Source organism: Tachysurus fulvidraco, chromosome 4 (assembly GCF_022655615.1).
Source record: "Tachysurus fulvidraco isolate hzauxx_2018 chromosome 4, HZAU_PFXX_2.0, whole genome shotgun sequence".
Taxonomy (NCBI): domain Eukaryota; kingdom Metazoa; phylum Chordata; class Actinopteri; order Siluriformes; family Bagridae; genus Tachysurus; species Tachysurus fulvidraco.
In genome coordinates this window covers 16,885,173-16,912,127 of record NC_062521.1, presented here as the reverse complement: position 1 = coordinate 16,912,127, position 26,955 = coordinate 16,885,173, and the positions used below count along the sequence as shown (strand labels likewise).

The 26,955-nt window shown below is 42.4% G+C and overlaps 3 protein-coding genes across 12 annotated transcripts in view; all 3 read right to left on the bottom strand.

The window, feature by feature from the left end:
• Positions 1-12,547, bottom strand: part of smap1 (small ArfGAP 1) — a 108,316-nt gene extending 95,769 nt beyond the window's left edge. For all 9 annotated transcript variants that reach the window (XM_027136266.2, XM_027136267.2, XM_027136270.2 and 6 more), the window contains exon 1: positions 12,080-12,547. In XM_027136266.2, coding sequence (XP_026992067.1) covers positions 12,080-12,197 — 118 coding nt within the window. In that variant the 5' untranslated portion in view covers positions 12,198-12,547. The remainder of the gene's footprint in view (positions 1-12,079) is intronic.
• Positions 12,548-14,927: 2,380 nt separating this feature from the next.
• Positions 14,928-19,483, bottom strand: sdhaf4 (succinate dehydrogenase complex assembly factor 4). Its single transcript, XM_027136370.2, has 3 exons — positions 19,350-19,483; positions 19,139-19,261; positions 14,928-15,384 (listed from the first exon to the last, which is right to left on the bottom strand). The coding sequence occupies exons 1-3, from the start codon at positions 19,426-19,428 to the stop codon at positions 15,275-15,277; spliced, it is 312 nt and encodes a 103-aa protein (XP_026992171.1). The 5' UTR covers positions 19,429-19,483; the 3' UTR covers positions 14,928-15,274.
• A 485-nt stretch (positions 19,484-19,968) lies between these two features.
• tlx1 (T cell leukemia homeobox 1) lies at positions 19,969-25,368 on the bottom strand. 2 transcript variants are annotated; one of them, XM_027136367.2, is made up of 3 exons: positions 24,695-25,368; positions 23,385-23,622; positions 19,969-22,194 (listed from the first exon to the last, which is right to left on the bottom strand). In XM_027136367.2, the coding sequence occupies exons 1-3, from the start codon at positions 25,170-25,172 to the stop codon at positions 21,984-21,986; spliced, it is 927 nt and encodes a 308-aa protein (XP_026992168.1). In that variant the 5' UTR covers positions 25,173-25,368; the 3' UTR covers positions 19,969-21,983. The 2 variants fall into 2 exon arrangements, with proteins under 2 accessions (XP_026992168.1, XP_026992169.1); XM_027136368.2 differs by having other exon boundaries at positions 23,385-23,586; positions 24,695-25,363.
• Positions 25,369-26,955: the final 1,587 nt, after the last annotated feature.

Here is a 26,955-nt window from a genome sequence, read left to right as displayed (position 1 = left end):
CCACCTAAAATATGGTGCTCAGCTAACAGCTCATTTCTGAATATTTTTTTTTACCCTGATCTGTGATCTAATCTGTGTTCTGTTCTCCAGTCTGTCAAAAAAATGTTTACCTAGCACACAAGCGGTTCACCATAAATTACTGTGACAAGGAGCTGGTGGGTTCTGTTAGGGTTAGTCATCGCTTGTGCTGCATATAATATGTTGCATAAATCTTCCTCCTCAGTGAAGTGCACGTGTTTATGTGTCCGACAGATTGAACGTGGAAGAAATAAAACAACAGGTGGTTGCTGGATGCATGCTGTATTTGATTATGTTCTAACAGCAGCCATGTTGTGAAGTGCTTTATTCCTCTTATCACACAATTTGCCAAAGTATTTTTTTTTTTTTAAAGAATGATGCCATTTAGATTTAAGACATTTGGAAGAAGCCCTAATCCAGAGCAACTTAAATATCTAATTTACATAATGGAGCAGTTGAGGGTTAAGGGCCTTGCTTCAGGGCTCAGTAGTAGCAGCTTGGTGATCCTGGGGATTTGAACTCACAACAGCGGAATTGCTTTCTGTATCCGATCACCAGAGTTTGAATCACTGAACGTATCCCAATTTTGCTCTATTGTTTTGGGAGCGGTTTCTTTGTTTGCATGATAAAATTTGTATTTTAAATGTGGCTTGGCTGACCGCAATTTTTTTTAGCTGGATAATCCATATCTGAATAAATACACGAGTGTAAACACAGTCTCTGACAGGACTCGGAGTCTTTTCATTATTCTGGCACCATGGACACAACATCCTTACCCGTATGCATAAATTTGGCTTCAGGGTGCAGCGGAGGTGTCAGCATTGCTAACAAGGAAATTCAAGCAGGCAGAATATTTGGACCAAATCTCTAGTTTAGTGAACGAGACAGCTCCATGCTCACAGAATAATTTAGAAAGTACTGTAGGTTCTTCCTGCCTTTTTTTTTTTTTAATCTAAATGTTTTCTACTGCCAAACAAAACTGAGGTTCATAAATGCAAAGAGTAAAGCAGACCTGGACTGTGGAGCAACAGTAACCACCAATAAAAGCTGTGTTCTTCAGTAAACTGACTTTTTCATGTTTATTTATTGCTTTAAAGCCTTCGAAGAATGTAAAATGTTAAACGGCCCCTCCGTAAACAGTTCCCCCAGAATCGACAGTGTATACAGACTGTCAAAAATCGCTTCAACAACTACAAAGAGCAACGGCAGCAAAAAAGACACAGGTCCTCAAACCTGTCATAGTTGCATAATGTCACGTCTGACAAAACAAAAAAGTGAGCTTTCATTTATTTATTTAAAATGTTCCGCTTATTTAAAGAATTTCTATAGGATAAAGAGTCGTGTCTGTTCTCTGCTCTGTCCCTGTGAGGCTAAAACCTGTTGAATAATCACCGACAGTGAGAGCTCACATTGTACAGGAACGTGAGAAGTGCTATGTAGCAGAGAGGATGATGAAATCCCAGGCATTTCCAGGTCGAGTACATACTCCGAATGAAATTGTAGATGAGGGCAAGAAGGATGAATGTATTCAAATCCCTGAATGCAGTAAATGCAGTTTTAAAAACAAAAGGCTGGTTTCAGTAGAAAAGGAGCAGGCAAATCTTTGTTTTCATCTTGTGCTATGGATATATTCTCAAAAGGGCACATGTAAATTAGACACAATTACAGGCTACATCCTCAGCCAGGTACTTCCTTGTCGAGTAAACCAGCACCATAAGGAAGTATGGTCTGCCACAGGAGCTGTTAATACAATTCTACACTACAGCCATTGAATCTGTCCTGTGCACATCCATAACCATCTGGTTTGGAGCAGCAACAAAACAGGACAGGAACAGACTGCAACACAGTTAAAACAGCAGAAAAAATAACTGGTGCTCCCCCTGCTCACTCCGCAGGATTTGTACTATACAAGAAGCAGAAACCTGGCAGGAAAAATCACTATTGACCCTTCACACCCTGGACACAACCTCTTTCAGCATCTCTCTTCTGGCCGGCGCTACAGAACTGCCAGACACAGGAACAGTTTCTTTCCCCAACTTTCCCCAAGCCCCTTACCACCCTCATTAACAACTCACCATAATTATATTCCCTGCTTCATATCTATAAGTACTGCATTATCAGAACTGTCAGTCATCAGAGACCAATATGTGGATTTGAACATGTTCATAGATAAACTGAAATGTATACATTATTTACCTGATGGAAGCGGTCAATCCAGCATTAGGCCTAACCAACACATGCAGTTTAAAAAAAGAAAGAAAAACTTGCAGTTTTTACCTTTTTTTTTTTTTTAAACCTTCACCCTTTGTTTCACTTTATAAACCAGTATTTCTTTAAATGTATAGAATAACAAATGTTTTCATTTGAAAACAAGGGACTCAGTGACTATTGCTTAGTGCTAAGCATGTTAGCCTCATACCTCCAGGGTTGGAGGCTCGCTTCTCGCCTCCGTCCTGCGCCTGTGAGTTTTGCATGTTCTCCAGGTGTTTCAGTGGTTACTCAGGGTACACCGCTTTCCTCCCCCAGGCCAAGCCATGCGTGGCAGGCTGGAGTCTCTACACTGACTGGAGTCTCTACATTGTCCTTAGTGTTTGAATTGGTGTGCGTGTGTGCGATTGTGCCTGTGATAAGTTGGCACGCTGTCCAGGGATTTCCCCATATTGTGTCCTGAGTCCCCCAGGACATACTCCAGGTTCCCCATGACTAAGCTGTACAGAATACAGAATCCCTTAGTAATGTTAATTAATTGTAATTACTTAACACAGTATAAATGTAGTTAGACCATAAACTAAATGAGGACACACATGTAGACTTGGATGCCACCACAGCATACAGAAGTATACTGAATATTTAGTTTGATCAAATTCCTAACATGGCTGAATGGCTACTGTTCCCTTTAAATCCGTATCGCTATTAATAATCAGATCATGACAACAAACAGGACACGTCACTACAAGAGCAATATGTTTCTTTCACTCAGCAGCTTCGCATCCCCAAATCCTTCACATCGGATCCCTGCTGAACTTGAACCGGTGAATAAACACATACTTTACAGTCCACAATACAGAAGCCACAATGGTTCGTGTTTAGAAAGCTGAAGTTGCTGAACTACACCCAGTGTTTTTTCATACGCTGAAGGCTAAACTTTTCTTTTTTTTCCAGTCTGATCTGCTGAAATACTTTACAGATCCTGCCAGTTGAACAGTACCATCCTGTTGCAACATAATATAATACACTAGATACAACATAATAACTTAAATTTAAAATTTGCCTTGCCCTAACGAACAGCAGTTTACTCCCACAAATTCTATACAAGAATCCTGAAATGCAGTTAAAAAAATTCTGCTTCCAGAAAAGCTTGTTCTGATCAAATTTGGTGTCTCATGACATTAAAAATTGGGCAGATCGTACAGACAAATTAGTGCAACAATCTTGGCATTTTCTAGTAGTTTGTTAGGTTATGCAGGAGCAATGCTCACAGGTAAAATTATGAACAGAGAGCTTGTGATGTATTACACCAAATGAAAAATAAAATAATAAATCCATCCATTTTCAGAGATACTTATCCTACCCAAGATTGCAGGCAGACTGGAGTCTGTCCCAGAAGACTCAGGGCATAACGGTGGGGGTGAACCTGGATGGGGTGCCAATCAATTTTAGGGTACAAGCAGACACTCCCAAACTCATTCACACACTTTGGACTATGCAGAGACTCCAATCAGCCTTCTACACATGCCTTTAAGCTGGTGGAGGAAACCAGAGTATGTTGAAAAAACCCTGAAGCCCAGGGAGAAGGTGTGAATTCCACAAACACATGGCAGAGGTGGAAATCAAACCCCTAACGCTGGAGGTCAAGACAAATCCAGTAACCACAAAGTAACACTGTCTCCCTAAAATAAATAAGTAAATAACATAAAAGTGACATTTCAATTGACAATGACAATTCACATTCAATTCTTTTTCATTAACCGAGGAAGCCAAAACTCAATCTCGTGCTTAAGGTAGGATCCGTTACAGAGCTCTGGCTGGAGGTTAAACGAAGCAGCAGGTTGTGTTTGCTAAGCCGGTTCTTTCTACGGTGAAATCAGTCAGTACCCCACAGCATCAACGCATCAGCCCTGTGGGGCCATGAGGTCTATGCTAATTGCTAGGCAACAGGAACGGCATAAGGAATGACAGCATAACGCAGTGCTCATCGATGATGTAACTTAGGACAGGCACATACACACACCTTCAATAGTAGCTCCTACACCTACAGGGCAAAAGCTTATCCCTGAGTAAACAAGTCATCTTGAATGTGTGTATAAAAGGGAGAAGCCATGGTTATATCGGTTATATCAGGCTGAACGATATGTTAGATAGTAAATGGGGAATGCACGTGGCATGTGCACCACCCAAAAAGCCCCTGAACATAAAACGCCCCCTTCCTTTATCTGGCAGACTGCAAAGCATCACCCTGTCCTTTATACTGAACAGCAGTAATCAGAATAGCACAGAGACAAGCCCACCTCTACCAACAACCAGCTGTTTACACATGATATGCTAACTACTAGATTGTGTGTTTGAGTGTGTGTGTGTGTGTGAGAGAGAGAGAGAGAGAGCACGAGAGAGAACACAATTGGACTGATAGGAATTCTAGCCAGAGAGGAAAGCTGTGTGTTAATGCCTAGAGACCACACACTTCAGCACTGGAAATACTACAATTACTGCTTCAGCTCTATAAAATACAAGGAACATAATGTCACTGATACAGCAGCGCAGCCTGAGAGAACAATTACACAATTTAGAACATCAACAGGAAGGAAAGAAAGATCAGGACAATGTAAGCAGTGAGGCATGTACAGACACCTGAGAGCTTAGTTCTGTCGTCATGGTGGAAACTGGGCGAGACAGAAACCAGAGCTTGGAGGTAGTGACAAAGTGGATAAACTGAAGAAACTTCTTACTCCATCAACAAGTACAAGACAATCCAGATGTAATAACACAGCAGCGAACAAAAACAGAGGCTCAGAATTGCACAGGACTGAGACTGCAGCTACCTTCCGGTCATCAAAAAAAGTTTTATTTTTGTCACATTATGGCACCAGCCACTAAACCCAGGCGCTCAGGACATGCACATTTTATGTCTACGTGCTATTCTGTTTTAATTCAATAACCTAGAATTAGGTGCACCTGCTGGGAAAAAAGAATATAAAGTGTTCTTCTTATTGAACATTAGTATGCATCATTAAACATAATGCAGTAATAGTGATGTGATGTGCCTCAATGTTGTAGCAAGTGCTTTCGCAGATAAAGCAGCAAAGTTTTGTTTGTTTTTCATAATCATTCAACTCTCCTCTTAGCACAATATACCACATTTGGAGAGAAAATTAGGGACTAACCAGGGAGTATTTTTGTGTGATTCAATGAGAAAGCACCAGATCAGTGATATTCTGTCCAAGTTACAGTTCCTTTGGTATGAATTAATGCACTGAACTACTAACTACCTTGCTGTATATCGCTACATCATGTTAGCTACCACTTCGCGTTCCCAGATAAGCACAACCTGGGGCTGAGCAGCAATCCAGTGGGCTAGTTATTGAATGTATCATTTGTCGTCCCTGAACACTTATTATTACTAATAACAATCCAGCATCACCTGGACCTATGAGAGCCATTTAGCACTGCATAACAGTGTCTGTGGGGAAAAGAAAAGAGCTCCCTGAAGGTCCATTAATTCCCACATGTCCCTAATATTAATTCCAGCGACAATGAAGGCTAAAACGTCTAATACTCCTTTGACACAATGTTTTATTTTACTAAACAAACACTACACATGATTATTGTGGAACGTGTGGAAAAGTGGCATATCTGAAAATTATCCTCAAAGAATGTTCTCAATCCTTAAAGAGATTACAGGAGCACTAAGGACTGCGCCACTGCAACACAATCAGACCTTCTGCTCACCTGACAAACCTCAAGAGCTTTTACAGACAAAACTGGTAAGCAATAACCAAACTCAAACGCCTGAGAATACGAATTAGCGGATAAACTGCTCACAGCAACTGACAGAGGTTAGGATATGAAAATGCATAGCACATGAAGAGGAAGCATTATTAAGGAAGTGACATATTTTTGGAAAAAAAATGTCTCTCAACAGAAGTCCAAAGCACATAAACTGAACCTCCACATATTAAATACGTTTAGGGTGAAATGTTTGTGATGGGTTTAGTGACGCCGGTGTTTTGTTGGTCGGTGCTGTATTTACATAAGGAGAACGACAGTCTGCTGCTCGGATGGCACGGGGGGACAGCGCACGGTTAAAACGGAGTTAAATAGGACGTGACGATTTGACATAATGAACAACACTCAGGTTTTGCTGAAAGAGCAAGAGCTTTTTTACCTCACAGTGACACTAATAACAAACAAACCCAGAATACAATACGATTACACAAAGCAGAACATAATATAGAGACAAACACAACAGTATGGATGACGGTATTAGCATTAAAGTTGAAGCTATAGAGACTAAAGGACTAAAGCTCTGCTGCACCTTTCTTTTTAAACACACATGAAGCAAACACTGTACCACGAACAAAACAGCACATGGGGGAATCAGTTCTTTAAAAAAAAATGGACCATTCCTATGAAGGAAAAATTAAAAGATAAATCTTCAAGTTCACAGATCATAAAAAAATGAACCTGTTTGTAGTTCAGGGTGGATTTTTATACCTTATGTATGTACAGTATTAAAGCCACACAGCAGTGTTGCATAAACAAACAAAACAAACTAGTGGATGAATTAGAGAGATAAGTCCACTTTTTTCCACTCAACAAAACACAGCTACGTTCCACATTGAAATATTCATGAAACACAAGGTTACCCAGGATCCCTCAGTCAGAGCTCTCAGCTGAAGCACATCAGTAAGGCAGCATCACAGGCTCATCTTACTCTCTCTTTAAATAACCCAACAGTGCACAGAAGATCCCACGTACTGATACTTCTGTGCACAGGTACATCTATAAAACTTACGAGATAAAGTGAACCTTCATAGTGACGCATTGATGATGCAGTGATGAAAATGACTTCTTTTTTTCCCTTTTTTACACTTTAAATCCACGCCAAACTATTTTACCTGTGATGATAGTGAACAATTGTTTAGAGACACATCATGAAAACAAAACAAAAACAGAAGCTGGTCAGTAAACAAGGTTCCTCACCGGCTCGAGAAGCTAATGTTAGCTTTCTGCAGTTAGCTGTGAAAACACTGGGTCAGTGAGAGCTCAGTCCAGGAGATATTATATACATACATAAACATAAACATGGCTATAAGCTGCATTCCCTCTTACTACTACTACATGCACACTGTGCAGTTTGGTAGGTAACCAGTTTAAACCTGGTCAGTGACTAATATCGCATCTGAATAAACATCAAGACTTGAGTCAAACAAGTAAAAATAAAAATGTCCTTTAGGATGCTGGAGAAGATTTCACACACACACACACACACACACACACACACACACACACACACACACACACACACACACACACACACACACTCTCTCTCACTCACTCTCTCACACACTCTCACTCACACACACTCTCACTCACTCTCACACACACTCTCACTCACTCTCACACACACTCTCACTCACTCTCACACACTCTCACACACACTCTCACTCACACACACTCACTCACACACACTCACTCACACACACACACACTCACTCACACACACTCTCACTCACACACACTCTCACTCACACACACTCTCACTCACTCTCACACACACACTCACTCACTCACTCTCACACACACACTCACTCTCACACACACTCTCACTCTCACACACACTCTCACTCACTCACACACACACTCACTCACTCACTCTCACACACACACTCACTCACTCACTCTCACACACACACTCACTCACTCACTCTCTCACTCACACTCACTCAACTCACAACACTCACTCACTCTCACACACACTAGCACTTCCACTCACTCCCACTCTCCACACACACTCTCCACCCTCTCCACCCCCACCCCTCCTCCCTCTCCACACTCTCCCCCACCACTCCCCTCACTCGCCCACACCCAACTCCACCCCTCTCACCCCACCTCCACCCCCCTCTCCACTCACTCCTCCCTCTCCACTCCCCACACCCCCACTCCTCTCGCACACCCCACACTGCCCTCACGCTCCCACTCGCTCGCACCCCCTCTCCCCCTCCCCTCACCCCTCCTCTCACTCCCACCTCTCACTCCGCACCACCGCCCTCACCACTCCTCCCCGACCCACCACCCCACTCCCACTCCTCCGCTCTCCCACTCTCTCACCCCGTCTCCCACTCCACTCACTCCTCACCTCACTCTCCACCCACTCCCTCCCTCCTCCCCCCCCCCCCCCCTCCCTCCCACTCTCCCCCCCCCCCCCTGCCCCTCCCTCCCCTGCTCCCCCCCCCCCCCCCCCCCCCTCCCGTCCTCTCCCCGGGTCCGCCCTCCCCCCCCCCTGCCCCTCCCCGTCGCCCCCCCCCCCCCCCCCCCTCGCCGTCCCTCCCTCTCCCCCCCCCCCCCCACCCCCCTCGTGATCCCTTGCCCTTCCCTCTCACCCCCTCCCCGACCGTTGCGCCCCAAATCCCTCCTCTCCCTCCGCCCCCTACCCCCATGGGTTCCTCTCCCTCTCCCCCCCCCCCCCCCCTCATCCCGGGAGTAGGCCGCCTCCCTCTCGCCCTCCCCCCCCCCCCCTCCCTCACGGTCTCCCCCGTCCGCCCCTGCACCCATCCCTCCCTCTCCCCCCGGCCCCCCCCCGTCCTCTCTCGCAGTCCTCCCCCCCGGTCGAGCCCGCCCGCCCCCAGGGGTCCCGTCCCCTCGGTCCCCACCCCCCCCCCCCCGCCATTCCCTGGGGAATCCCGCTCTCCCAGCCGCCCACGCCCCGGTCCCCCCCCGTCCCCAGTCCCTCTGCCCCGCGCAGTGGCCGCCTACCCACCCCCCCGTCCTCCCCCCCCCCCCTGCGCCCCCGCCCCCCTACCCTCCTCCCCCCCCCCTCGAAGGAGGAGAGCGCCGACCGGCCCGTCTCCAGCTGCCCAGTTCTCACTCCCTCCTTTCCTCTCACCACTGTCGGCCCGCCCCTCCTCACGGCGCTCGAGGCCGGTCTGCTCCCGCGCTCTACCCTGCGTCACGCGCGCCGTCCCTCTCCGACTCGCACACACGCCCTCTTCCCACCCCTTCCGCCGCCGCACCGGGGTACGCCCGCCAGTCGCTCCGGGGTCTGTTCTCGCAACGCTCTGCGCTGCTCACCCACACGCTCTCCGAGCTCTCTCACGCCCCGCTGCCTCGGTCGCGCCGCGCTCGCCTCACGTTGCTCGCCCCGCACCCTCGCACGCTCTCGCCTCCCTCTCTCTCCCCGGTGCGCGCCCACACGTCCCTCTCGCTCCCCTCCCTCTCCCCTCTGTGTCGCGCGCGTCCCTTGCCCTCCCTCTACTCCCTGGGCCACTGTCTCCACCCAACTCCCCTCCCATCCCGCTCACGGGCGCTCGCGCACGCGCCGCGCGCCAGTCACTCCGTCGTCCGCCCCTCGCGCGCCGCCACTCTCCTCAACTCATCGCACGCTGTCCTGCGCCAGGAGTCGTCCGCATGCGTCGTCGCTCCCCACCCTCTCACCCCCGCTCACTCTCACACACCGTCTCACTCTGACGCTGCACGCGCGTCCCCTCTCCCGCTCTCCCACTCTACCGCCCTCTCTCTCTCTCGGCGGCTGTCCCTCTCCCCTCGCGCCCCGGGGTCCTCCGTCTCGCCGCTACGCGCCCGCGGCGCCAGTCGCCTCTCCCGCGCCCCCCCCCCGCAGGGTCTGCCCTTCCGTCTCCCCACCCCCCCCCCCCCGCCCTCCCTCTCCCCTCCCCCCCCGGCGATGCCTCCGGTCTCCCCCCCCCCCACCCTGCCCCTCCCGCTCCCCTCACGCGCGGCCCGCTTCCGCCCTCCCACGCCGGCCCGACCACTTGGGCTACCCCTTCCCGCTCTCTCCCAAGCACACTCTCATCTCACGCTCACGCGGGTCCCGCTGCTGCGCCGGGATCTCGCACTCCCTCTCCCCGCGCGCTCCCTCCCTCCTTCACTTTCCGGGCATGGCTCGACATGGTCAGCGCCTGCTCCTCTCCCGCGCGTGCGCGCTAGCACCCCGCACGTCCCTCCCCTTCTCACGCGCCGCGCGCCCTCGCACTCGCGCGTCTCGCCCTCCCCGCGCGCGCGCTCCCTCCTGCTCCCCCCCCCCCCCCCCCTCCCGGTGCCTGCCCCTCGTCACGCCGCACGCTCTTCGTCCGCACCGCTCTCACGCGGACGCTCCCTGCTCCCATCTCGCCCACGTCGCTCTCACGCTCTTGCTCCCACCCGCCCTGCCCCTCCCTCCTCCCCCCCTCCGAGTCCCGTCCGCGCCCCCCCCCGCCCCCCCCCGCCCTCGCCCCCCCCCCGCCGAGTTCCCTCCCCCATTCACGACCCCACCCCACCCCCTCCCGTGAGTTGCCGTCCCCCCCCGGTGGAAGCGGCCGCCCCCGCATGAATCCCGCGCCCCTCCCCCCGCCCCCTCCCGTCCCCCCACCCCCCCCCCGTCCCGCATAGACCCCCCGGCTCCCCTTTCGCCGCCCCCTCGCCTCCCCGCCCCCCCCCTGGGCCTCCCTGCCCTCTCCCCTCGCCACGCGCCTCACCCCTCGCCCTCCCCCTCTCCCCCCCCGGGCGCCTCCGGCGAGGTCGCTTCTCCCCCCGCCCATACAGGGACGGGACTCCCCCCAGCTCCGTCTCACCCCCCCTGAAATTCTCCTCCCCTCCCTCGTCCCGGCACACGTCCCTCTCGCGCGGCTCCCTCTCCTCCTCGCTCCTCTCCGGCGCTGGTGCCTAATTGCGCGCGCCCCGCTCACCCCTCGCTCTCCTCCTCTCTCTCCCTCGCCTCTCCCGTGCGCTCCCTCCCACATTCCCTTCTCGCCGTCCCCTCTCTCACGGGACGCGCTCTCCCTTGCTCCCTCTCGCCTCACACTCCCCTCCCTCTCGGCACCCCACGTGCGCGCGTCTCGTCGTCGCGCACCACGCCGCGACCCCTGATTGTGGGCTCCGCGCCTCCCTCTCCCTCCCGTCTCCGCGTTCCCTCCACTCATCCGCCCTCGCGCTGCTCTCGCGCACCCCACAACTCCCTCTCCCGCCCAGCCGCGCGCCCACGCTCCCTCCCCACTCGCCCGCCTCACTCTCCTTCTGCGCTGGGCTTCCACTCCCTCCTGCCCTACTCAGCCGCCTCACCCGCTTGCTCCCCCCCCCCCCCCGTCCCCCCCCTCCCGCTCTCTTCCATCTCCCCCCCCCCCCCATACCCACCCCCCCCCCCCCGCCCCCCTCCCTCTCCTCGGTCCCGCTCGCCGGCGCGCACACCAGGCTCTGCCCTCCCTCCTCTTCTCGCCCGCGCGCGCGCTCACCCGCCCGCCCGCACACCCGTACGGCTCCCTCCCTCCGCCTCGCTCCGCCTCCTCCTCTCTCACACACACACACACACTCACTCACTCTCACACACACACACACACTCACTCACTCCCTCTCACACACACACACACACACACACTCACTCACTCTCACACACACACACACACACACACCACTCCCCACCACCACACACACACTCACTCCTCTCTCACCCACACACCCACACACCTCCTCACACCACACACACCTCACTCCTCTCTCACACACACACACACACACACACACTCACTCTCTCTCACACACACACACACACACACTCACTCACTCTCTCACACACACACACACACTCACTCACTCTCTCACACACACACACACACACACTCACTCACTCTCTCACACACACACACACTCACTCACTCTCTCACACACACACACTCACTCACTCTCACACACACACACACACTCTCTCACACACACACACTCACTCACACACACACACACACACTCACTCACTCACACACCACACACACACACTCACTCACTCTCACACACACACACACACACACACACACACACACACACACACACACACACACACACACACACACACACACACCTTTAGCCTCACAGTCGGCGCAGTATTTGTTGTCATCCTCCCGGAGCATTTTAGACAGAATGGCCTGATGTTGCTCATTCAGTTTCTGAGCTTTCTCCCTCTCCGAGCGCGTCGTCATTTTTCTCCCTGTTTTCTTCACGTTTCGTTTCACAATCCGTAACCGTGTCCCAGGATCCTGTATCACTGTCTAATGTAGGGACACTAAACAAAATCTCATCGCCTGCACAAAATACACACAAATCTCCTCCGGTGAAGCGCGGGGTTCCCGGAATCTCTGGAATATGGCAGATGGAGTCGACAACCCGGAAGCGGAAATAATCGGCATGTAAATGAACGTCAAATTGTATTTTTAGGACGTAGAACCGGTTCGTGACACAGTTTATTGTACAGTATCACGCCCGTCTTTCTATACATATGTAGCAATGCTTAATTATATAGCTGTAATAAATACATATTACAATTCATTCACGTCATCGTGTGCTTCTTCGTGATTGGTTCTTTGTTCTGACGTAAAAGAAACTAGAATGGATGATGATGATGACGACGACGACGATGATGATGATGATGATTATCTGTCAAAACTATGGACTTTTACAAGACTGTTAATTCCTCTTTTCTAAATTAATTTATTAAATTAATGAGTGAATGAGTGAGTGACATTGTTTTTGTCATTATCTGTTCTCATTCATTATTGAGAAAATAAATAAATAAATAAATAAATAAATAAATAAATAAATAAATAGTAAAAAAAATAAAAGATGATGATGATGATGATGATGATGTCGAACATGTTTTTGAATCATGTGGGACAAAAATGAATATACAGAAAAAAGATGTTATATTTTTTGTGAGGAAAGTAAAATGGTGAAATGTCATACTCTTATTTTAAATTTGTTTTTTTAATTGGAAAGTTTCATATCCATAAATGTAAAGTGGTCTGAAAAGAAACCAAACGTTTTCCATTTTAAGCTGGAAATGAAAACTTATTTTTAAATTTTAAAAGGACTTAAGAGCCGAAAAGCTGTCAAAACTATGGACTTTTACAAGGCTGTTAAATCCTCTTCTCTAAATTAATTGTATTGCTCAATTCCCCTTAATTGTATTTTTTTTTCTTTCTTTCCTTTGTGTTATGTTACTTTTCTAAGATTTGAATAACATGACATTGTATTTTGTTATCTGTTATCTTTGTTTTGAGAAAATGAAAAAAAAAATTACATTTATTCTGACATTGCTCTTACACAACATCATGCTGGCGTGACATTCTTGAGTTTACCACATGTTACATGAATCCTAACTTTGAGTTTATTTGCAGAAATTTAATTTTTGGTTTTCATGAATGTGAAAAAAAGGTTAAGTGAAAATCTTACTTTTCTGTTAGCTAAATATCATATTGATAAATGTACATTGTCTAAATGCAAACCTCTTTTTTGAGATTCAAACTTGTATTCAAACATGTATATTGAATCGATTGAATTCTCTACAAATTTAAAAACAAGAACAAAACGGCACTTCCTCTGGATTGAAAGACTGAATGATCCTGTACTATTGTCTTGCTATGATTTGACAATGATGTTATTATTTTTATTATATGTTAAATTATTATTATATGTTCTACTCGTTGGCGAGGATTAAATAAATAAATATTGACATTTCGAAGAGGGCTTCTTTGGGTGCTAAGGTAAAACATTGTTTCTACTATTTTAAGATTCTCGCAAGAATAAAATGGTCAAATGTAGTTTTTAGACTTCTGCTTACTTACTATGAGGAATTTATCTCCTGACAGCGATAATATGCTGGTAGCTGTCACTGTGCAATCGGTAAAGAAAATAGAATTATTTAATTCTGGGATCAACAAAATCATTTGCCAAGCATTTAAATATACTGTAAATTTGGGTTAAGCAATATGTGAGAAATAAGGTTTAGTACAGCACCTTAGTTAAAATACACCGATTTTTCTTTAGCATTTGTGTTATTTCTTAATCAGCTCATTAAAAAAATGAGTGTTAATTTAAAATGCAGTGTTGGTATGAGTTTTTTTTTTTTTTGTGTTGTATATTGAATATTGTATATTTGGGTTTATTGAGATCAATTAAGGAAGTTTGACATTCTTTGCAGTTCAGCAAGAACAACAGTCCATTCATTCACCTTCAGGAACTGCTTTATTCTGGTCAGGACAGAAGTAACACCGGAAATATTTTGTGTGAGGCAGGTACACACCCTGACTGAATCAGTCCACCACACAGAATCGTGCAAACTCGCTCTCTCTCTCTCTCTCTCTCTCTCTCTCTCTCACACACACACACATTCAGACACAGTCAGAGACACACAGACACAGGCAGAGACACGCAGACACAGGCAGACACAGTGAGACACGCAGACACAGGCAGAGACACGCAGACGCAGGCAGAGACACGCAGACGCAGGCAGACACAAGCAGAGACACAGGCAGACACAAGCAGAGACACACAGACACAAGCAGAGACACGCAGACACAAGCAGAGACACGCAGACACAAGCAGAGACACGCAGACACAAGCAGAGACACGCAGACACAAGCAGAGACACGCAGACACAAGCAGAGACACGCAGACACAGGCAGACACAGGCAGACACAAGCAGAGACACACAGACACAAGCAGAGACACACATACACAAGCAGAGACACGCAGACACAAGCAGAGACACGCAGACACAAGCAGAGACACGCAGACACAGGCAGACACAAGCAGAGACACACAGACACAAGCAGAGACACACAGACAGGCAGACACAGGCAGACACAAGCAGAGACACACAGACACAAGCAGAGACACACAGACACAAGCAGAGACACACAGACACAAGCAGATACATGCAGACACTTTCGCATAATTTTTTAATTTCAGAAAAAATACTGTTTACAAATACTTTAGACAGAAACAAAGTCAAACCCCACTGTTTTATTCAAATATATTTTACATTTGTTCTTTCTGACATTCGTGTTTTATATTGATGCAATACCTTTTTTAAGCAAAAATCTATTTCAACAAAAAATAAATCAACAAATCAACCAACAACTCAAATGCTAGTACAAAGACTGCAACAAAATAAATGCACCAGTAAATGCAGCAAATTTCCCAAAAATATATTACATGGTCTATCTACATGATAACACGCATGCAGTGAAATCAACACACTTCAGTACATAACATTCACCTAAAAGTCAATACAGCGTCCCTTTCTCTCCCAGTCTCCATACCGTGTTGGCTCGGGGCCTGTTGGGCCACCTTTTTCTTTTGTGTGTGGATTCACACCATCTGGAAATTCTGTAAGGTAAACAAAGACAAAGTTTTCATGTTTTAGAACGATTTATCTAAAACCTTTTATATGCTGTATGTTATACATGGTGTTCACTCTTCTACTCATCTCTGATAAAGAAAAAAATGGTTCTACACTTTATTTTGCCTAGTGGTGGAAGAATTTTGGAATCTGTGTCATCATATATATATATGCAAGTCATGATGCATTCACAAAGTGTTCAGGCCTCTTCAGTTTCACTGATTTGGATATTACTGCTTTACCCATATTGTTAAATTTAGTAGAAATTCTAAAACAATACAATTATATAAAGATATATTTAATATAAATCAATCTAACCAAATCTAAATGAACCATGTTTAAATAGGTTAATATACAGGTGCTAATATGCAATGACTACAGTCAATTTTTAGATAATATCATTTCTGAAAATACAAAAATTACTGTATGACGCAAAGAGGTAGAGAAGAAGAAAAAAGCAAGTTTAAAAACAAACAAACAAAATCTTCGTAGAGTCTGGTACAAAAAAACTTTTTTTTCAATATATATATTTTTATTTTGTGTAGAAAGTGACTGAAAGATAAGAACAATAAATAGTCTAGTTACAGAATTTCTCAAGTTTGTTTTACATTTTATATTTTCTGTATGTATGAAAAAAATAAAAAAGGAAATGGCAAACTAGCTATAAAAACTGAAAATTAAGCTCAGGTGCATCCCAATTCCCAATGATTATAACTGAAGTTTCTGCAAACTGATACAAGTTCACATTCAGTAAAGCCAGTTTAACTTAACCTGGAAAGCCACACCCCATCAACATAAAGCCCGGAAGCTGGCAGCACACGTCAGCAGAAAAACAAACCACAGGCCACAAGCAAGGTCACAGGAACTCACAGCACTCAAACAGATTATAAAGAAGGTAGAGAAACAAACAAAAAATAAAATACAGCAACTTCCAACATCTAAATGGCAGACGTTTAGAACCACTGAGACTCTGCTCAGAAGTGTCCAGCCAAACTGGGGTAACAGTTTGTTGAGCAAATGTTCTTCTTTGCATTGCTTCGCTAATCAGGTCTTTAACATAGAGCAGACAGATGGAAGACAGTCCTTAGTAAATGCAGACCTCAATTTAAGATGAACTGATTCAGAGTAGAGACATAAAGAGAGAGAGAGAGAGAGAGAGAGAGAGAGAGAGAGAGAGAGAGAGAGAGAGGGAGAGAGAGAGAGAGAGAGAGAGAGAGAGATAGAGAGGGAGAGAGAGAGAGATGGAGAAAGAGAGATAAAGAGAGAGAGAGAGAGAGAGAGAGAGAGAGAGAGAGAGAGAGAGAGAGAGAGAGAGAGAGAGAGAGAGAGAGAGAGAGAGAGAGAGAGAACGAGGCAAAACATGCAACCAAGACGACATAGTAGTGATTAAACAGTTTAACAGCAGAGTGATTCTCAATCCAGAGCTTGAGGGCTTCTGTGGATAAGACTGGGAAAAGATCCTCAAATCCAGGAGTGACAAGCTTCACATACCCAGGATAATAATAATAATAATAATAATAATAATAATAATAATAATAATAATAATAATAATAATAATAATAATAATAAATGCTAGGTTGCCACAATGCTTCAACAAAAAAGTAAATAAAGGGTCTGGATTCTTGTGCAATGATACACAGTTAATGAAATCCTGACTGACTGATTAAGCTTATGGTTTAGAGTAAAGCTGTAATGTAACCCATAGAGGAAACATGAGGAAATGGGTTGAAAACACAGCAGCAAAAGCTATAAATAACTAACATAAATGTGATTCATATTATAAGAGAAATAAAATTGCAGTGATTAATAAAGCAAAATAATTCAGTTGTTTGCGTTTTATTGATTATTCACGTGTGAACAGAAAAAAAGCAATTGCAAAGCTTCAGGATTGGGGGAAATTAATGGGGGGTAACAAAGGATTAACAGTACACACAGCTCCAAATGACATCATTAACTCTTTTACAAAATCTATAGCAGCTTCCACTAATTGTTTGAGATGTTACCATATGAAGTCGGGGTGGGGCACGTTCCAAAATTAATTCATAAGTTTAAAAAAATTAATCTTAAAAGTAGGAGTGCCAGAGAGACGACAGGTGGACACGTGGATGAAACCAGCCTTAAAAAATTCTTTTTGAAGAGTCTTTTTGAAAGCAGTCAATGCCACCATTAATATTCTCTTCTGCTGTAAACTAAACATAATACCTGAATCATCTAATAAAAAAAAGTACCCTGGGAATAAAGGCTTATCAACCATTAACAGTATGAAAATAATATGTACCACATAATTCCAAAAACTCATGATATGAGGGCCTTCCTGTCTTTTGCCATTTATAATATAAAAATATATGTTTCTTATATTGGATATCATATACAGTAACTAGCTCAACATTGAGTCTATTCCCATTTAATTTTTTTAACCAATCAATGTCCATTACCAATGTCACTCATTTTTAGTAAAAACCACACCAATTTTAATATGTTTAGTATGTTCCCTAGTATGCTTGTATGTGTAGACCCATTTTCCATTTGTCACCTAATACTATAACAGCGTGAGATCCCGACTCTGTATCTGAGCAACACTGTATCTTCAATATTTCATAACACACTTTACCACAGAAATTATATCTATTACATCATCACAACCTCTTTCAGCTCCTCCCTTCTGGCAGGCGCTATAGAACTTTGTTTACCAAAACTGCCAGACACAGGAACGGTTTCTTTCCCCAAGCCCCTTATCACCCTCATTAACAACTCACCATAATTATATTCCCTGCTTCATATCTATAAGTACTGCATTATCAGTACTGTCAGTCATCACATCATCCATACATGTTACACACACTACTGCTGCTGTATATTGTACAAAACACAATACTACACATTACTGTAATCTGCACTATCATGCACTCTCACACTTTATGTACATAACTGATCTGTCATATTCTGTATTCATATTTAATACTCATTCTGTCTATATTGTATCTCATCGTCTGCATTGTCTTGTATAGTTTGTATAGTATAGCGTTATTTATGTCTGTACTTTTGAGAGTGTTAAATCAGTAATTGTGTGCACATCCCACCCTCTGGCAGGTGCAGGACAAAAGAAACTGTTAAAGTAAAAAAATCGTAATGTCCGCAAGACTTTTTAAATTTTTTTAATTAATTAATTAATTAATTAAAAAGCAACGTTTCGACCCTGTTGGGTCCTCTTCAGGCGAATGAAGCACATTTGTCAAAAAAAGGGGGGATATATAGGCCTTGCAATCAACTGACCCACCCTGTGATATCAATTAAGTTAATTGGGTCTAAACAAGTATAATAACCCCACCCTTTACTCAATTAAAAGAACACGTTCATATAAGAACGTTCAAAAACCACTGCAATGGAAGAAACAGCTCCACACCTGCATACATGCTCAAACATGCTGTACTTTTGAGAGTCACAAGCAGCTGGAACCAAATTGCTCGTGTGTGTCAACACACTTGGCCAAAAAACCTGATTCTGATCATAATTCGGTGCTCTAATCTCATCTCCTTCTGATGGCAGGCAGGCAGCTACGTTAACGGTAAGCACGTATAGACACATACAGTGGTGTTTGTTAACCCTGAAGAAGTCCAGAGAAGCCACTTATAAACAAATGAAGCAGAACAATTATACTCGGTCAATCATTCATTATAGAAAACGGATCAATATTAAGGTGAAATGGTTGGAGTTTTCTGCTAAAGTGCATCAGTGACTTACTTTTAAAGGCGTCTGTAGATTTTTTCTGGTCATCTTCAGTGTCAAACTTCCCCTGAGGTGTGTTTGGTTTGCGAAGAGGCTTTTTATCCTTTACGGTTGTGTAGCTTGTTGTCCGTAAACCAGCTGGAACTCAGACAAAAGGCATCACAGTGAGGATTTAACTGCTGCAAGCAGCTACAAAAAGATCAGTAAAAACGCACACATCAGTTACCTGTAACCATCGATTCTAATAATAGTCCATTATTTAGCAAACTTTGATTGGTAAAAGAACAGAAACGTAAAAGAGACATTATGCCTAGCTGTATGTTACACAGCAGCGCCAATGTTTTGGCGCACGAAAATGACGCGAGCGGCTAAAGCCCAGCAATGCATTCAAGGGTGGTATAGCGGCGCAAGTTATTCGCAGTCTTAATATGCGCAGAGGAAAGATTGCGTCCTTTCAACTCGCAGTTAATTTCCATTATTCTGAAATCAAATACATTTAAAGTGAAATGAAATTTACTGAGATTTTAGACACTTTGTGACAGAAATTAGAAACATATTTCGTCTTGGGCCATTATGCATTATTTCAGTTAATTATTCTCATTTTATTTTCACAAACAAAAGCTAATTAGAGGTCATAAAATCACTTTTAATCAAGTTAAACTGTATTTAATTTTCACATAAAAGATCTACAAGATACTGGGGAAATCCAGAGGTGAAGAAATCTTCAAGAGTTCTGTGTCTTTATTCTGAACTACTTTGTGAGGATTAGGTGTAAACTATCCCATTAAAAAATAACTAATTTAAAGTCAATAGCATAAGTTAATAATTATATTATGAAAATGACAAACAAACAATAGGTATGTTTATTCATTGTGAATATTTCAACACATCACTTTCACACTTTTTTGAAATTAAATGGCCAACAATAATCAGCCTCCTGACAGTATAAATAAACAGAACTCAATACACCTGACTATATGCTTAGGACTTTCTAATGAAAACATAAATGTGAAACAGTGATATGTCCACATGCATTCAGGCTCAGAATAATTTTGTCCATGTTGTACCTCTGGAAAGGATTTCAGAAAGTATTTCAAGCATAATTTATAATATATAAATTATATAATATATAATTCTAATATCTTGAATAAACCTTGAATGGTTCTTTTTATTATAAATCTTTAGTATTCTAGAGATAATTATTAAACGGTTTGTATAGATCCCAGCTTGTTTTTCTCATAATTAGTCATACAAGTAAAATACAGCCTCTTTACAATATGAAACTTTTAATAGACAAAAATCTAAGACAGCATGTAGAAATAAAAATGCTTGTAAAATATTTTAAAAAGATGATGAATGAAAGATGAATAGGGACCAATTATGCTTCATTTGTTTTGGGTGAAACTGTATCACTAATATGGCCTTTTGTTTAAATTGAATATATAGCCTTCCACTCATTATGTTTACTTTTAAAGTAGTTTATTCACACAGAAGTCATGATCTCTGACCAGCACATACTGTAGTGTGGTGTAATTTAGTTACAAAAAATTCAGAGGTAATAAAAATTGTAGTACACAAAGTTTGCAGTAAAATAAAATCAGTATATGAACTGGTTTTAATCCTTTTTTTACCCTCAGCTGATAAAGGACCTTTGTCCAAACGTCATGGTTTTCTAGAAACTTGGTGCACACCAGAATTGTTACTACCTTTGTACAGCATCTAATTGTTCCATGGAAAGTTGGAATGCAGCTATATTTGCAATGATGGTTTCCTGCATAACTGCATTACAGCTTACCCTTGTGGAAAAGGCAGATATTAACTGTTAAATATTTATTAAGCAGACAGAAACCAGTTATGCTAGAATCTTGAAAAAAAAGTGTAAAAAAAAAAAAAAAACCTTTTAAAACAGTCTTTGTTTGCTTGCTTTTTGACATCTCACCATGACAGCAGATTTGTGTTTAGCTTGGGTTGATATTGTTTTTTCCTTTGATTCCCATCTCTTAATATTTTGTCTTTTTTTAAAGGATACGTTTAATGCACTGTATAGCATTTGGAATGCTAATGGACCTTAACATGATACTCCTTTAATTTGGCCATGGAAAGTTTCAAACACACTCTCACATCTGCATACAGTTAATATCAGAAACACACTGTTACATTTCCCATACAATGAGAAGGACATACCATGCAACCAAAACGGTCATTCACTCCGAAATTAAATCCAATATTAATCTAAAAATGTAATCTTGCTATGGAATGTCAGTATTGAATGAAGTAAAAAAAAAAAAAAAACATTAGTTCAGTGTTCAAAACATTATCTGAACAAAGCAAAATGACAAAATAATATACACAGCTGTTTTACTGCAGAATAATGCATCCAGGTCTCGTTTACAAGGTCAAAACTCTCGGTATTAAAATAGGGTTCGTTTCAGATCTGTGACTGATTACGGATTTATTTATTTTTTGACCTCCAGAATAAGTGCTTGAAACCTGATTCTTGAATCCACTTTCTGTTCAGCTTTAAAAATGTCGTTGCAACTAAACCCAGAACTGCGTGCGTCTAATTCTACAATGCAGTGAAGAGTAAAGTGCAAAAAAAAAAAAAAAAAAATTTGTATATAAAAATATAGCCAACTTCACTGTGTGTGCGCCAATAAAACCCTTATCTTGGATACATCCGGTATAATAATAATTCCTTACAGTTTTCGTTCAGACTGGATACATGAATAGCCGTGAAGAAATAAACCTGCTTTTCTGCGGTAAGAATAATAGCAGGTAGTGAAATGTGACGTCGGTCTTATTCAATTATTTACAGCTATATCTAGTTAGATGAGCCTAGAAAAGAGGAGAGTCGGAGTCACTAGTCGCAGGTGGAGACGCTGCTGATCTTGTTAGTGTTATCAGTCCATGGCTGCAGGTTGTGCAGAGCGAACAGGGAGCTGTTGTGCAAGCAGATGGGGTCTGGATTTACAGGTTGGTTTAAAGTCTTTTGAAAAGCTTCTTGCTGCAGCTGCATTAATAAGCGGTTCGCCTGCTGCCGCTCGGCCTCTCTTTCCTCCGCCGTCTGCCTCCTGAACACACGGAACATTACCGTAAATATATTAATAAGAAGGAGAATAGGAAGAAGAAGAAAAATAGGAAGAAGAAGAATAGGAAGGAGAAGAAGATGATAATGATGATGAAGAAGAACATGATGAAAAAGAAAAGATATATTTTTCCAGGGGAAAGATTATAATGCCAGAGGATCAATACCCCAATTAGAAAGGTTTTATAACATCCTTCATCCCATATATTTTTGGTGTTTCGCGTAAATAAAGAAATAAATAAAACAATTACACCGAGGGTATTGTCAAACAAATGTATCGTGTTTATCGTATTTAACCTACCCAAGTATTAAAATCATTTATATAATTAATTGTGTAATCTGAGATTAGATAGATAGATAGATAGATAGATAGATAGATAGATAGATAGATAGATAGATAGATAGATAGATAGATAGATAGAACAACACGCGATCAGTTAACAAAGTAACAAGAAACATGGGAATAGCCTTAACATAATGTTCTGTAAAGCTGCTTTGAGACAATGTCTATTGTAAAAAGCGCTATACAAATAAACTTGAATTGAATTAATATTTATTATTTCATTTATTAAACGGCATTTGTGTAACGTTACCTTTCTCTAAACGGTTTTTATTTTGTTATATGAACATTCATTCAGTGATTAGATAGAAAGATAAGAGCAACTGTAATATTAAACAAATTAATTCCGATCATTGTGTGTACTTTTGTCTTTTTAATAAAGTATCACTGTAAATGTTCTAATAGAACACACATACACACACACATATACACAAATATACACACATACACACACACACACACACACACACACATACATACATACACACACACACATATATACACACACACACATATACACGTACACACATACGTACACATATACACACATATACATAAATACACACATACACATATACACACATACACACAAGAGATTCGGTCAATGTGTTTACCTCCATTATTGTTTACAAATATTTATTATTCCGAAAATTAAGAAATTACTGCTTTAGAACTTCGACACAGTTGAAAAATTAATTTGCAGATGTGATGTTAAATGTTTTGTTGGAAAAGAACTGAACCGAACCGAACAGGGTCAATACGGATCAGTGCTTACAGTCTCTTTATGAATGTACATGTAAATGTTGACTTTGGAGATTAGGGCATTTTAAGCTCACCTCCATTTTGTTCTTCTGTTCTGGAACCATGTTTTGACTTGTGCATCAGTCATTTTAAGTGCTTTTGCCAGAGCTGCTCTCTCTGCTGAAGCCAGGTACTTCTGACGGTGAAAGCGTTTCTCCAGCTCGCAAATCTGCAGGCGTGTGAACGACGTCCTCGGCTTCTTCTTCTTCGGTGGTGTCCGGTTCTGGTACGGGTGACCTATACGGCGTGTTACAGTGAAGGGTGAGAGGGCCACTGGATTGGGGAAAACAGGGCGAAAGCAAGCAAGGGAAGATCAGCAACACGACACAGCGAAGCAGCCAAGAGAAAAAGCACTTTACTGCTAACATGAAGCTGGGTTTCTAACTACAGCATGAAGTCAATGATACACAGCATTTCAAGTGACAAAATAAAGCAAAAATAAACACAATGGAAGAACTAGCCATAGCACTGCGGCTAGATTAACATATTCATAACAAAAGCTGTATTTGCATATAATCAATTTAGATCATTTCACTATTTTTATATAAGGATATTTCTAATTTAATCCTAAAAGGAAATAAGTGCACATGATTTTAAGGTTGATTAGTCTACCGTGTTCATTCGCAAAGGCCTAGATTTCACCAGATTTTATAATAATCCATTGTATTTACAATAATTGTATATCTTCGTAATAAATAATCACAATGGCGAATTTATCATTTATAACCTGCTTAAGATGCATGTTACCTCTATAGATAAAAAACAGTTACAAGGCAATGATAAATGTGTGCTGTTTATAATTATATAAATATTATATAAATACTATATATTTATAATTATAAGGACTTGTTTTAACCAAATATGTCACAAGAAATGGTTCTTGTAGTTATGTTTATTTAAGTGATATTGGAGCATTTGCAGGCTTTTTTTTTAATCACTGTTACCTGTTGAGCTATTTACTGCACAAACATGTCCTATTATCTGCCTGTGGTTTGGCATTTGTGTTTGCTTTGTATTGCTTTTCGTACTGTAAATTAGCCTTTGTCTACAAAAAATCAGTAAAACAAACAACAAAAATGCTTGAAAAATAAATGAATAAATATGTCAAATGAATTATAATTTTAATAATTGTATTGTTCCCGTACAGATCAGATTTAAAATAAAAAAAGAAAGAATTGTTGACAGTCTACATATAAAACGAATATTTGATAGTCTTTAAAACTGTAGAGCTGTTATTTTTTGCACAATAACTACATAAGTATGTGTGTATTATATTATATTATATGAGTTGATAATTATGTATCATATATTATGTTAGAATATAAGATAGGTGTTGTTATATTACCTGTAAATCTCTCTTTGGTGTATCTCCTGTTACTCTCCATCCACGGAAATGTTAATCCCGTGAGGTTGTTCAGAGTGCCCATGCCTGCCATGTTGTGCATCGGGGCGCCGCTTGTGGGAATGGAGGAGTGCACGCTGTTGAGTGGCCGGTGTGCGGGAACACGGATCACCCCGGACGCATTCAGGCCGTTTCCGTTCCCGTTCATGCCAACGTTCATGTTGTAGGAGCCACCGAGCGGTGCAGCGCTGCACGCATTATTGTTGTATCCGCCGGTGTTATTGACGTTGTAGTTTCCCGTCATGGTGTTGTAGGCATTGCTCACAATGTTCCCTAGCCCGTAGTCCAAGTCCTGCATCCTGGGGTTAGAGATCATACAACTTCCTTGTTCTGCATTGTTGAGAATCTGATCGATTCCGAAGCTAATAGAGTCTATGTGTGTGTGGTGGAGATGTGCACCTACATGTATGTTATGATCCATGGTCCCGAAAAGGCGCGCGCTCCCAGAGCTCCTCCGCGCCGCGCCTGTTCACGCAGCTACAGGAGCGCGGCTTATTGCGTGTATCCTCGCTGTCTCAAAACCACGAGTGCGTGAGCATGGGTGAGAAACACTGAACTTCAGTCGTTTGCCGTTTCCCCCTACCTCCTTTTTGGCTTAGAGCAAGCCTGCCGGATGGAGGGAGCCACGGGAGCATCAATCAAAATGCCAAATAGGCCGGGTAAGATTAAGCAAGAGGCTTTCAGGCTTCGGTTCCAATTGGCTAAAAAAATAACGACGATTCCATTATATATAAGACATAACAAAGGTCACCAATCCCCTCTTTGAACGAGTCTAAAGCGCAATTGTACCCTATTTTATAAGAAATAAAAGCCGCAGTCTCTGACATCAATAATAATTCAGAAATAAAACAGAAATATGACACGTTACAAATAAGAGTAAATAGTAATATAAAAAAGTATTACCAAGATTATCATATTTTACCGGTATGTTCCTCAGATATGGACTAAATTTGTGCTTTTGCTTATACGTTTTGGATCATTTTAAAGATTCTAAATTATTTTTTTTTTCTTAAATTGTCTCGAATGTAATGAATTAAATGCTAAAAACGTAAAATAGATTTCCAACATTAAAATCTAGCACGATTTTATTGTAACTTTGCTGTTTGACATTTCAGACTGAATTAAAGCCTGACTCGATTAGTGCAAAGGCTATATATCAGGTCGTGTGGGTTTGTACACAGAAGTCATGCCATAACAGCCGCTTAATAGCTAAATAACATTATATTATTATGCCTATAGAACTATACAAATAACGATAGAAAATGTTTACTTTTATTCAGTGGTATGCTGGATGCTTTTAACTCGAGTTAAACAAATGTCAAAACACATCTGGTGTGAATCATTAAGCTAATTTAGTCGTTATGATTTGCTTTTACACAATGCGGTGCTAAATGCCAGTTTAAAGACAATAGGCTGAGTTATATAGATTATCCTATTATGAAGTCGTAGTCTTAATCGCCAATTTTGCATTGCAATGGCTCTATATTAAAAGAAGACGTTTTGTCCTAAACGAGGACATATGGTTCTGTCAAAATGAATAAAATATTAAGCTTATTAATTTGTAGTATTAATAGATTATTATGTCCATTATAAATAAACCATTTAGAAAGCAGAGATGAACAAAATAAATATTAAAGCGTGAAGAAAAACACTACATAAACAATGCATACCCATAATACATTTTTAATACATTTTGAATTGTGAAGAATAACCCCTGGCTTGCTGATTTATTTGGATAAAGCTTTAGAGAATATTATTATTCAACATATGGCTCATTAGAGTATTAATATTAGATGAGTCTCTCGATTCAGACTATCCAATTAACCATCGTGAAACATTCATCAAATGGGATATTTCAGATCGAGTGTATTTACAATCTAAAACTGAGCTCTAAAAACAACACCGGTGTGTGCTAGGAATATTTGTGTTAAAAAAAACTGGACAGCTTGAGAAGTCTGGAATGCAGTGTATTCTTATTAGCACTAAATAAATCCACTATGTGAAAAGTGGTACAAAAAAAAACACAGATTAGCCTTTTATAGGTTTTATTATGATAATTATATTATAATTATGCTCACTAAACACACTAAACACACTGGGGCAATCAATCACTGTTATTAACGAGATGAATGGCTGCTGTCCTACTCCTGAAATGAATCCTAACCAACTGGTAGGATCTTACGTTGAGTTAGAAAACAGAGTCG

Excerpts from the sequence above, each read along its gene's own strand:
- sdhaf4 (XM_027136370.2), bottom strand. The coding sequence starts at position 19,428 with ATGTCTCTTTTACGTTTCTGTTCTTTTACCAATCAAAGTTTGCTAAAT. Across the intron at positions 19,262-19,349 it reads ATTAGAATCGATGGTTACAG|CTGGTTTACGGACAACAAGC; the intron begins GTAACTGATGTG and ends TCTGAGTTCCAG. Across the intron at positions 15,385-19,138 it reads ATCTACAGACGCCTTTAAAA|AATTTCCAGATGGTGTGAAT; the intron begins GTAAGTCACTGA and ends TTTACCTTACAG.
- tlx1 (XM_027136367.2), bottom strand. The coding sequence starts at position 25,172 with ATGGATCATAACATACATGTAGGTGCACATCTCCACCACACACACATA. Across the intron at positions 23,623-24,694 it reads CACCAAAGAGAGATTTACAG|TGGCCCTCTCACCCTTCACT; the intron begins GTAATATAACAA and ends TCCCCAATCCAG. Across the intron at positions 22,195-23,384 it reads AACAGAAGAACAAAATGGAG|GAGGCAGACGGCGGAGGAAA; the intron begins GTGAGCTTAAAA and ends CCGTGTGTTCAG.